The sequence below is a fragment of the Chenopodium quinoa genome, unplaced genomic scaffold (genome assembly GCF_001683475.1).
Source record: "Chenopodium quinoa cultivar QQ74 unplaced genomic scaffold, ASM168347v1, whole genome shotgun sequence".
NCBI classification, from domain to species: Eukaryota; Viridiplantae; Streptophyta; class Magnoliopsida; order Caryophyllales; family Amaranthaceae; genus Chenopodium; species Chenopodium quinoa.
In genome coordinates this window covers 3,063,235-3,076,954 of record NW_018743979.1, presented here as the reverse complement: position 1 = coordinate 3,076,954, position 13,720 = coordinate 3,063,235, and the positions used below count along the sequence as shown (strand labels likewise).

Below are 13,720 nucleotides of genomic sequence, written 5' to 3'. Positions count from 1 at the left end.
ATTCTTGAATAATTAGTGACCACATAAATTTAATTGTTGATCCCTTTTTAATCAACCTCGGTGTCAAAAACACCTTAAACGCATAATACTCCACAAATCCTATCCCTCGGTGTTAAATAACACCTTAAGTGCGCATAGGCACCGCAATATAATTTATTCTTGTGTACTCTAAAAGATCATCTATGAAAGAGATCAAGCCTCGACGACCCTCAACACGAAGAAAAGAAGAACTCCAAAACATCAAGAACATCATCTGTCCAACTTCTACGTCAAATAACCTTTGATCGAGATCAAGCCTCGACGACCCTCAATCAAGACATCAAGTCAAGTCGTGAAGCAAGTCCAGCCCTGCATGAACAACTATGATCAAGATCAAGCTTCAACGACCCTCAATCAAGGATCCAACTCAATCCGTGAATTACGTCAAATTTGAAGTGGAGATCAAATCAGAGGAGTAAATTAGAGATTGTACCCAAAATTATCAAATTGATAAAAGTAACACTTTGTTTCATCTATTTTGCAAATTTAAAATTTTTGTTTACATAGGAGGGGTGTTATCCTTCTCCATTAATGCTGCCCTTGGAGCTTCAATTTTTGCCGCAAAAATACAAAAATCGCCATCTATAAAAATAAAGAAAAAGGACTTCGTACTGATGCCTACTTGCTGGTGGTTGCTGACAACAGGGCGTCACAGTGATGATGGTTGTGGTCGCTGCATGAGGGCATGAGGCTTGGTGTTTATGGTGATAGGTTTGCCATTTCAGTGGGAATGGTGATGATGATATGGCAATGGTGATTTAGCAATATTGCCTAATCATGTTAATGCATTTACCAAATTGTCCTACACTAATTGAAGAAAAAACCTAAAATGACCTTATGAATTATGATTTTTTTTTTTTTTTGATAAGAAAAATACAAAAGTTAGGTAAGTCTTCTCTCAAGACTATACCCTAACTTATCTAAAGAAATAAAATAAGAAAATTAGCATCTACATTAGGGTCAATGTTTACATAGCCTGAAATTTGATGACCTATAGTTGCAACATAATCTGCTGCACGATTAGCTTCTCGATACACATGGCAAGAAGCAACAACCTCGAAGTGAGCCAACAACTTCTTAACGTCATTCATTAGCAATTGAATTTTCCAAGGACAGCGTGCTTTATCCTGCAAAATATTTATAATTAAAAGGTTATCATCTTCAATAAAAAGTTTTCGTATATTATGTTCAATAGCTAAGAGAAGACTGTTACGCAGAGCTGTAGCTTCTGCAATAATAGGTATCGAGGTACCAAGATTATAAGCACGACTAACAACATTATTTCCTGTATAATCTCTAATAACAACTCCAGCTGACCCAAAGTTATAACAAACAGAACCATCAAAATTAATTTTGAAAACACCAGACAATGTTTGTTGATCTAGTATATCAACACGTATTTTCTCTTTTTTTTTTTTCTTTTTTTGTTTTTTTGTTTTTTTTTTTTTGGTTTATCAAGTAGCAAAAATGTACATAGCAAAAAAAAGGATATTTTGCATCTCATTACATTTTCCTCTCCTCCACACTTTATTACAGTAATTTTGATAACAAATACTTCCTCCATTTTTTTTATTATTGTATCATATAGGTTGGGCACAATAATTTTGGTAGTGGAAAAAAGGAAGGGAGAGAAAGGTAAAAATACAAAGTTGTCTATGTGATGTAAACATAAACTAAAGAATAAATGTAAAAAATTAAGGGAATGTTGGATATTTGTAGTGTGAACAGAGATATTTTGTTCTAAAATAGAAATGGTGCAATTTGTAAAACTACTATAAAAGGCAAGTGGTGCAATATTAAAAGAACGAATAAAGTAATATTAATAATAGACACTTAATATCTTGAACATGAACCACTCTATACAAACCCATCACTTTCTCTCCTGCAATACTGCAATCAATACTGTGATCGTGACCAAAACTGCTTTTTCGAACCATGGAGGGAATCGATCATGGATGTAAGCAATGAGGTGGGGTGGGAATCCAGTTAGGTGATAAAATAGGTGGGGTTGAGACTTAAGAGGAAGACTTAGTGCCTCAGTGTGTTAGATTTGTAAATTTCACACAGTAGCAAGCAAGCACTTTTTTGTACCAAAACCATTTTTTTTTTTTTTTGGGTACCAAAATATGTGATTTTGGTAGTTATTTGATACTGTGTGAGATTTATCACATAGTGAGGCGCCTTGCTTACTTTGGAGGGTTAACCAGTAAATAGAGTAGGTATAGTAAAGAAAGAGAAAAATAAAACTATTGCATTTTAGTCAATTACATATACTAAAATAGGAAAAAATCTAAATTTATTTTTATGAATTTTCTTAATTGGGAAATAAGAACAATATGGATCGAAGGGAATACTTCTCAATGAGTCAAAGTACAAAGATCTACGATTCTATATGGCCAAAAACTAATTAAAATTCTTAAACCATATGTAACCACTAGAGGGTGCCCATTATATGGATAAAATTAAAAATTCAATCAAATCTTAATTAAATCACTAATTTGGATTAAATTTTTATTTTTTCATAAATAGAATCTGATCGGATTGAAATTTTTTGAAAATTTGATTTTTCTGATTCAAATTGAGATGGCTTGGACCCAAAATCTTATATTACTAAAATTCTTATGGGTCTATATATTTATTTTAAGTCCTTGGACTATTTTAGAAATTAGACCAAACATAAATAAAACCCAAATAATTTGCATGTGTTAAAAGCTAATTATTTGCAATTTATGTAGAACTATCTATTTTAATCATCTAAAACCATGATTTCAAGACATGTATTGAGATTATGGGCCAATATTGGACCAACTGTATTTCTTAATTGCATTTTTATTTCTTTTTAAAAAATGAATATTAGATTATGGGCCATTTCAACATATTTCCCTACCTTTTTGAAAGTTTAACCAAACACTTAATTATGAATAATGTAATGCCAACTATTTTCCTAAAAAAGTCTATTTACATATATACCCCCATTTATGCATGTGAATCCACATTTTTAAAAGTTTGACCAAACACTTATGAATAGTGTTATGCCAACTATATCCTTAGTACTTACCTTTTTAAAAGTTTAACCAAACACTTATGAATAGAGTTATGCCAATTATATCCCTAAAAATGTCTATTTATACATATATACCCCCATTTATGCATACGAATCACATATGTGACATTTTTTTTTCATTTTTTTATAAGTGTAGTTTTTTTTTTCTGCGTTTTAAAAAGTTAGGGATAACTCTTATAAATAGTGCTTGGACAATTATATTCTTTAAAATGTTTTTCTACTTATTTGCCCTCATTAATGTTAGTTGACTCTTATATTGAACTCTTAAAAATAGTGTGCGGACATTTCTACCCTTAAAAATTTTTGCTTACATGTTTTCCTAAATTAATGTTACCAACAACTAAAGTTATGATTATGACAAAACCAAATTGAAAGAGATTCTCGGACATGGCTAGCTATGTATGCGCATCGTGCGCGTTAGCTATCCTAGTCAATTCAAAATTTCATATCGAATCCAAATTACCAAATATTAATTCGAATCAGATTAAATAAGATTTAAATTCGGATTAGATTGGATTCGACATTTGAAAACCAAAATATATTTTGAATCAGATTGGATTCGACTTAAATCCTAGCTATAGAATAAAAATGTTTGTGTAACTGTGTTGTCACGATTCAGTTGAGATGTAATGGATTTCGAAGCCACTGAAACATAATTTAGCATTTCATAACAAAATATATATATATATATATATATATATATATATATATATATATATATAAGGATGAGCTAGAATGAGAATGAGAAAATGAGAAAACTACTTAAAAGTTGACACATGTCTCACTTCCTAATTTTAAAAAAACAAATACTCCTTTCTTATGTACTTTGTACTTTATATGAGACACGTGGTAGTTTTTAACTGGCTTTCTCATATTTTTATTTCTCATTCTAGCAAATCCCTAGATATAAAAAGCAAGTTTTCGACCAATTTGACCAAAATAACCCTAATTTGCATGGACAAAGCCATAACACTCAAGGAAATCAAACGAATTCTTAAATTAAAGAAAGAGAGAAGAAGAAGACCACCATTGTTATCCAAAAGAAGGAATATGAGAATCACATAGAAGAAATATTACAAAAATAAGTAGTGGAGGTTCTAAGAAAAGAAAGTTCACGTGGAATTGAGATTACTTAATTTAAAATAATTATATTAAAGGATTGCAAATTTTAAAACTGCTTTTGTTTTTTCAAAATCATATATCTACCGTGATAACCATTACTTGATCAGTAACGAACACATCATTTTCATTCCTGCGATCACGACCAAAACTGTATTTTAGTTCCATGATTCAAAGTTTCGAACCGAATAAACACCCCTAAATTATACCCTATGCCCATCAATGTGTTTTGGTTCATATGGTATGGAGAGTACTGAATTTGCCTTTTATTCATTTATTTATGATCTTATCACACAAAATCTCTCTTTTTTTAGATGAGTCTCATCACACAAATTGACTCAACGTGTTTGCATGATTTAGTAAGTGGAAAAGTCAAATAAACGAACAAAATTATGTCTTGATTATTCAAAGATATCAGAGATAATTAATTAATCATTCCATGGCAAGTATTATTTGCATCATGTGAACCTATTCCAGCCTTCATGTACTATTATTTCAACTTTTAAACTTGGTATGCTAAAAGGTATAAAAGAAATCAATTAGTAGCAAAATAAATCCTCTGGGAACAGAAAATAAGCCGAAACAGTGTACAACAGGCCAATTGAGGTTGAAAACTCTCTCCTCTTGGATTAAATTTCATATACACACAAGGGCGAAGCCATCTGCAGGGTTTGAGACAATATACCCCTGCTCTTTGGAAACTCGAGCTTCCATACGACTGTGCCCAAGAGGTGCAATTTGGAGAAGAGGCACACAAGCAAGAATTTGGCCCAAAATTTTTGAAGATTCATAAACACGATCCAAGACCTCGTAATTTCTTCTGAACATCAAGAATTTGTCGTCAAATTAACTATACGATTGTGGTCCTCTAATTTCTCTATCCATCTTCATTCTCTTTGCACTCTGCATTTCTGAAATACTACTAACCCGTTGCTGGAGTGACATGTCATGCTGAAACACACAATTTGTTCCATGTTTACAACCCTTTGCACTATTGAAATACATACAAAGCTTCATGATTTTATGTTTGGCATCTCTTGGTTTTGAATTATCTACATCTTGATCTACACCTGGATGATGGATGGGATGCGTTGAATATGGTGGTTGAGGGTCAGCTTGTCTTTCCCCTCCATGTTGCTGAATCAAGTTCTTGTAGTAGTTGAGGTCTTTCACTTGAGAGGAAGAACCAGATTGTACAGGGGGAGCTTGAAGGGCGACTCCAGGCACCGGTGGGATTGAATGCTGATGGGTCATTGGTCCTGTGCCATTTGTATACGGGTACATCAACCCATTTGACATCATTGCAGTCGAGGATGGTCCTGTTTCCATATTGTTATATTGAGCTGGAGGTGGTGGTGTGTCCATCCTGTACATGGGAGCTCCAGGAGAGGGCCTAGAAATAGTATGTGGGCCTTCCATTGGCTTTGGCAAAACAGATTGAAGTCCCGTGCCTGGACCTTGATGCCTAACTAACTGTTCTAAAATAGTTGGATTACTGAGAATTTTTACAAGCAGATTGTGGTCAATCTGCTCATTGCCCTTCGCGACAGCAGTAAGAGCAGCTTTTAATGCATCTTCTTGACCAGAAGTTGCTACTCCAGCAGTCAATGTGCCACTGTTGATATTATGGGAAACACCTTGAGATGAAGATGTCCTTTGGGCCGCCAACAGATATGAGCTAGTAGTAGCACTAGCACAAGCAGAAGCAACAGAATCAGAAGAGGGATCTGACAGATCTTCTTCAATAGCAGTAATGGGAACTGAAGGCAATGTTTGGTCATCCTGTCCAGCACACTCTATATCTGGTGCAGAAGCAGGGCTGCAAAGAATAACAAATGACATGGATTAGTAGGCAATACATAAGACCTAAGGCAAAGAGCTAAACAATGTTTTTATGTATAGAATCATACTTTAGAGGAATTGCAGATTGGCGTGGATAATACGCTTCAAGCACTCTTAATTCTCTTTGACTTTGGATCTCCACCTCTTTACTTTCCTCCCCACTTACTACTTGCCACTCAACCCCCAAAGTAAACTGCAAAACTCCAATACAAAATAAAATTAGCTTCCGTGTTACACTGCCAAATTGGGAAGCATAGAAGGCATCATGGACATGGTGGATGGCACAGCATGCAAAACCCCGACCAAATAAAATGAAAGCTAAAAGAAAGGAGGAGGACAGACAGATAATTAATTATCCAAACAAATGCATAAGCAGATAAGGTCACTGGCTACATTAAAGATGAAGCTGCAAGCAAATCATAGAAAAGTATTCCAAGACTAACAGCCACTTACTTTTGGAGGGGACCGCCATTTGACAACAGGAATCTGGGCTAACCTGTTCTTCAATTGATTAGCAGGATTGAAACCTTCAAATCCAGGTGGAAGGTTGTCGTCTGCAACTAATCCATTTACAGGCAAGCCTGATACGATTTTCTTTACTTGAAGGTGATCTTGTGCACCTGCCCCAACTTGTGAGGGAGATTCTTCAGAGAGAAACAGTCTAACCTGTTCAAATCAAAACAACATACCTATGTTAATCATTCTTGTCATTCCTAACCAAATCCTCTTCATATTAATAAACTATGTAACAGAAGATAAAGTAGGAACTATCATTATAACAGATCATCGTATCTTGATCTAGCAGATGCTAAGTTACAAAGTGGGTGGCTCACAAATCATGATCAATGTAAAAAACATCTTTCATGCTCCCTTTAATTAGTCGTAACCTCAAATCATGACTAAGAGAGCTCAATGACTCATAATGCAACATAAAGAAAGCACCATAAACATTCAAATAGTCTACACTGCAATAATTCAAGCTATATAAATGTGCATAACAAAGTTACTTGGGTCCATTCAGCAGCTCTCCCAACTCCCATCCCCTCCTCAGTATACATAGACCAAATACCACAGCACTAAGGCTGAAAGATGACAACTAGATGCCTCACAGCCAATTACAGCTTGCTTGGATAACTTTTTAAAAGGAAAAAGAAGGAGGTGAAGAAATAGAAGGGGAAGAGAGGGAAGAAGAAGATAATTCTATGGTTTGATAACAAAAGAAGATGATAGAAGGTAGAGGAACTAGTAAAAGAAAACTAAAAAAGGACAGAAAGATATAGTACCAATATCTCTGAATCCAAATCATCAAAACAGAAGCCAAAAATATTAAGGCAGTAAATCCACCATAAATGGCAGATTGCAACTTTGTAAATAAGCAATACTATTCTGGTGTCTCATCTACTGAAATCATAACCTAGATGAATTGACACAAGAAGATGACTTCCGATAAATGAATCAATAAAAATGCACACAGTTGTAGCAGATCATCAACTTTGTCAAATAAAAAAAAAACAGAAAAGCAAGCAAGTGAGAGTCATTGAGATTAAGAAAGATATCTTTTGAGTTGTTAGGAGTTCTTCCATCTACAAGAGAGGGGAGGGGAGGGGAGGGGAGGGAAAGAGGAGAGAGCATTAGGTCGGCTGTCATAGCTGGCTGGGATTGACTAATAAGGATATTTTGGTCTTTTAACTTTTTACTGAGGTTTACTTCGTACATACTATTTTCAATCCAAATCCCTTCAATTTAAAAAACTGGTTAGTTAAAAAATGAAGGGTCATAAGTCTCGTTTCATCCACCTCCTTCAATTGCTAACCCAACAAAGAAAAATCCATCTCACTTTCCCGTCCCTCCAAATCACCCTATCCAAACATAATATTAATGTGTATCCTGCAAGTAGGCAACGTCTTCTTAGAGTTCCGACTTCTTCAACAGTAAAAAGACTAAAATGCCCTTTTGTAATAAGCTGGGATAATATGAAACTAAGAATTATAAAAACCAAAATCTAGCAACACAGATAAGATTTTGTCACACCACATCAATGGTAAATGGAGAATCTCCATCTTAGGTGTAAGGATTGGCATTTCACTATGGGTCAGTGCAAAAAATGGTGCAAGGTGCAATAACTACAATGTCCATAATTTACCTTTTTTTCTTTTATATTTTTCCCATTACACATGAAAATATTCAAGTTTACGTAATTTCCTTTTTTTTTTTTTTTTTTTTGACAACATGTGGAGTATGAGTATTACGCTCCCCTTAACATCAATAATTTACTCAATAAGTAAAAATCATACGAAGTTAATATTTTGAAACTATACATCAAGACAAATCAAATAAGATTCTACATGACTATATTTTTCACAAAAGGTGGTCAAAGGGTGGTGTTTAAAACTTTGAATAGTGTAAAATTCCAAATCTTTCAATATTTGTGGCCCAGAATTAGTATTTACTATAAAGATGTCAAAATTAAGAAAGCAAAGGAACTCATTATGATCATGTTCATCACCGATATCATGAAGCAGTATCAGGTCGCCCAAAATCAATCAGCCTTAATGAATATAAAGGACAATAAACGATCAAGTCACCAAGCACAACAATTGCATGCTTGTTGTTCTGTCAATGACAGGAAGCACGTTAAGATATATGAAAAGAATAGGCCATCCTTTTACAGCTTCTCTTTGGGACATATGTGGCTGCTTTAATAGGACTAGGAAAACAAATGAAAAAAATATAGACTAAAGTTTTCAGGCTTTTACAATGCATATTTATATTTTAAGTTTAACTAATACTACTATTTTTTATTTTTTTTTAAAAAAGAAGAAAAAAAAAAGTGTTAACTATTACTAATTTTTTTTTCAGTTTAGGAATTAGAAAAAAGGTTAAGCTGAGAACATATTAAAACCTAACAAAGAATGAAAGTGAAGCAATTGTGAGAAGGGAAAAAAATAATTAGCGGATGCAAATTAAAGGAAGAAATAGAATAAAAGAGGAACTACAACAAATAAAAACCTAACAAGTTAAGCCATATCTCGAGATTAAAAGAGAATCTACAACAAATGAGGTGGCATTTAAATTTACATACAAATCAGTATCCATTACAGCATACAGTTCTACCCAATTATATACATAATGGATTGAATTAGATCAATAAGTTTGCAGAATAACTTGATTTGCATAACATAATTGATGGAGATAGGTTATAATTATACCATATATATACATATACATCAGTAGAGAGGGGAAAAATGCAATCAATACATACATAAACAGAGAAAATAAATAAAATTAAGAAGGCAGATGAAGGAATATCTAGAGAAATTATAACCAAGAGGCTCATGTTCATATTTTAGTTTAAAACAACCCTTTATATATAGTTCCTCCATTTCTTTTTACTTGCAACACATTGACTTATGTACTCTCACATACACTACTAATACACTATTTTGCCTAGCTTTGATGATTTATAATTAATGAAAAATGTAGTGTGAGATCTTGTAAGATTCGCCTCATTCATAATATCATGTCTTATAATTTTTACTTAATTGATATTTAAAGAAATTAGTAATTGAAATAATGCATTGGCAAGCATGAAATAAAAAGTGCTACAAGTAAACAGAGGAATTATATTTTCCCAAAGGTGCACTTACACACTGCTATCAACGCAATCGTGAAACCAAAATAACTGTTAACACAACCATAACTTTCCTTTCAATACTTATGCTCCCATTACCTTTATTGGCTTTAAATATTAAATGCCCATCAAAACTAACCAATAAAAAATTAGAGAAGATCAAGAAGCATTAAGCTTGTTCATTCTCTGTTCTAAAGGAACAGAATCATACTGAAGATGTAGCTAACGAACGGAAAGATAAAGTTAAATGATGGAAAACATTCCCCAGTATAAGAGCATCTCATTTTTCTCAAACCATCATAAAATCCTTATTAGAAACATCAATGTATACCAACCATATCTTTGATAAGTGACAAGAATAAAGCGTATAAAGCAGAAAGTAGATATGTAAGATATCTACAGGCAGCATTTCTTTTTTGTAAAGTTTCAACAAATATTCATGTAAACTCAGGAACATAAGCCACGAGTTACAGGGTTACATCTAAGTACAAATTATATGCACTATGATATGCAGGCAAGTACTTAGAAATGCTGATATACTGTGACCAGCACCATCACTAATAGAACCTAAAAATCAGCATAACTATGGCACAATAATGGCCTAAAAGCATGGCCTGCAATAATCAGAGAATATGACTTTAGCTCTTCTCCTTGCACAGTTACACTAAGCAATCACACAGAGGTATTGATCATCTGTATACAAAAGGCTAATTTTCATCATCCTATATCTTGAGCCTACACAACAAAGCCCATTACAGATACGACCAGATTCAAGCAATCATCTATCATACTATAGCTAGGAAAGTATAAATAATCACCTAAACTTTACACATAAGAATGGAAGTGACAAATAGAAGATTGAAACAAAATACAAAAAGCAAACCCAATAAAACACGACAAAACAATTCCTTCTCATTAGACATTCCCAAGGAATCCCAACAATCAGGGTATGAATTCGGATAGCAAAGAGTTACTCCCTGCCCAAAAGAGAAATCAACTAGTACATGATGACAAAAATCAAACGTCAAATTCATTACAAAAGTCACTAACTTCAGATATAAGCTTTTTTTTTTTCCTTCCCTTATTTACCTACATCAGCACCAATAAATTTCGAGAATCTATCATCAATCACTTAAGAACAGATATTATTAGCCAATTCAAAAATTGGAGTGAAAAGCCTCATACATTCTACAAAAGGTAATCTTGCATACTCTGAAATCTTCTCTAATACAAATCATATAGGAAGTCTATCAACATTCAAACATCAGCATAACAATAAGTGCAAGAAATATCCGAGCCTTGCTTTTACTTTCATAATCAATTCAAACAGCAGGAAAATCAAAATTACAATCAACAAGACTCAATAAAGAACTCTCCAGGTCTGGAAAACATGCAATGCAACACTATCTAGCATCCCATGCTACATTTGAACCTATTATACGAAATTTACAAGCATAAATATTAACATTTGTAATCAAATTCAACTTCTATTAACAAACTCTCACTTTGTGTAAGCCATTTTAGCAAACTAAGCAAAGTAAATGTAACTTCTCATAATCCATTGGAGTCCAAGATAGTCTTTAATTCAGTGAAAAAGTTCACTAACACAGCATAATCCATCTATACAACAGATAAATCAAAGATTGTATATTTCTTATTTTCAAATCATTAATTTATTCGCTAGATAATTCAAAGATTGATTCTTACTTTCAGATTAATTAAAGATAAATTAAACCCAGAAATGTATTTCTTTGTTTCTTTGAGACTTTGAGTTAATCCCCATTTACACATACTCCATTAATTCAAAAGATTCCCAATTACTAGAAATTTCACTTTTATTTTATTTCTGTTCAATTGAATTCGATTTTTGATGGGAAAATTTTGAAATTTTCATCTGGGCATAGAATAAATTTCGATTAATGTTAAATACCTGACAAAGATTCCCATCAGAAGCCCAAGAAACCCGTTTTGATTTTTGCGATCCTTGCATACTAAAAATTAACTGAACCCTAAATCTGAAAAATATAAATTTGAGTAAAGACAAAGAACTAAATCTGGAATTTGATAGAATAAAAGACAACCATTGAATTGATTTACCTAAGAAACAGTGAGTTCTGGAATTCGATTTTCTGGAGAAAAAAAAAAAAAAACAGTTTTATAAATAAACACGAAAATCTTCAAGTTGGAGGAAGGAAAAAGGACGAATGAAGCCCTTTCGGGTTATTTAGATGGAGAGAAAAAGACCCAATTCTTAAATATGGATTACTTGACAATTTAAGACCCTTCTATAAATTTGTTACAATTTGTTAAATACCAAAAAAAAAACAAATTATATATTTATTGTCTTCATCAAATTCAATATTGATTCTAGTTTTCAAACTTGTGCATTGTCATTAAAAAAGCGAAAAGAAAATAGAAATCGTTATTGATGATCCCTAGTTTTGATAACTTAGGGTTTGTAATCTTATACTTCGTCTTATTCTTTTATTATCTATTAATAGTTTGTCGAGATAGAGTAATGTTAGGTAATGGTGTCTATTTCAATTGTCCACATGAAAAGACGAAATTATCTTACCTCCTTTGATTATTAATAATACTCCGTATAAAATAAGCACAGAGTAATCAACTAAAGTTAGTATCAACTTTCATGTGGAATCAACGAGAGATATTCAATACCCCATTTCTCAGCTTACATTAAATGTCACTAAAATTTTTGAAGTTACCAAATATTTTTCAACTAAATCAACCAAAAAAAAAGAAAATGTCAACAATTATCATTCTATATCATTCACAATCATTGAATAAAAATAAATAAAAAAATTAAAAAAAAAAAAAATAATAATCAATAATTTATGAACAACTCAAAGAACCTGTGCATAGCACGGGTATGGAATCGTACACTTGTTGATATTACTTTTCAAAAACAATCTAGTAATATACATTCGATAAAACTTTCCAAAGGAACATTTGTCAAAAAAAAACTTTTTAAAGAAACTTTTTGTCAAGAAAAACCTTATAAATTTTTTTTGACAACTTAAAACCTGATTGTTAAAGAACCTAGGACCATTAATTCACTTGATTAATCTCTAATTTTCCATCATTTCTTCTAATTACCCATAATTCTCACTTAACTATTTTATATTTTAAATTAATTTATAAATTAAGAAAAAATAACAAAAACCACCATCTCTACCACCGGCCAGGCACCCCCTCCCATTCCCCTTCTCGTGGCAGCAACCCCCCTCCCCCATCTGAGCCGCCGCCTAGAATCTCCATCCTCGACGACCCGCCACCACCACCGAGTCAACCCCCCTCCCCTTCCCATTTGCCCTCTCCAAAACACTTTTTTCAAACTCAATGTCATGACGTGCATCACCCCCAATAACATCATCCATATTCTACAAAAAAAAATTTAAGAAAATTTTAACTTGTACCACCTTAAAAAAAAAACCACCGGCTTTTACCACCTACATAAAAAAAAATAAAAAAAAATTTTATTTAACCACCACATAAAAAAAAATAAAAGTTGGCTTTTACCACCAATCACCTCCAACTAACGGATTCCATCCATAATCCGTTAGTGGGGCCTACCATGTACACATGTCACCATAGTATTGGGTAAAAATTTTAAAAAAAAATTAAAAAAAAAAACAAAATAAAAACCCATCCACCAACCGGCTCCCGGCCATCGCCGGAACAGCTACCAACCCCATCACCAACTCGCCACATAGCAACCACCGCACAACGCACCAGCCATAACCATGGATTCCGACCCCCTTTCCACCAATTTCCGACCTCAAAACCCTAGCCACCAACATAAAGCCCCCTTCGAATTTCAACCACTCCTAAAACCCTAGCCACCACCAATTTCGCACTCCTAAAACCCTAGCCACCACCTAATTCCGACCAACTCCCTAGCCCACACCAAATTCCGACCCCTCCCTAGCCCCACACCAAATTCCGACCAACCGAGGTGAGTTGATTTCGTTACCGGCTGGTTGACATGGAAGATCAGGGAAGATGAA

The 13,720-nt window shown here is 33.4% G+C and overlaps 1 protein-coding gene across 1 annotated transcript; it reads right to left on the bottom strand.

Moving 5' to 3' along the window:
• Positions 1-4,599: 4,599 nt before the first annotated feature.
• Positions 4,600-11,937, bottom strand: LOC110690023 (zinc finger CCCH domain-containing protein 6-like). Its single transcript, XM_021866848.1, has 5 exons — positions 11,793-11,937; positions 11,626-11,710; positions 6,518-6,730; positions 6,133-6,257; positions 4,600-6,041 (listed from the first exon to the last, which is right to left on the bottom strand). Exons 2-5 carry the CDS (start codon positions 11,683-11,685, stop codon positions 5,069-5,071), a joined length of 1,371 nt encoding a protein of 456 aa, XP_021722540.1. The 5' UTR covers positions 11,686-11,710; positions 11,793-11,937; the 3' UTR covers positions 4,600-5,068.
• Between the last annotated feature and the right edge of the window lie 1,783 nt (positions 11,938-13,720).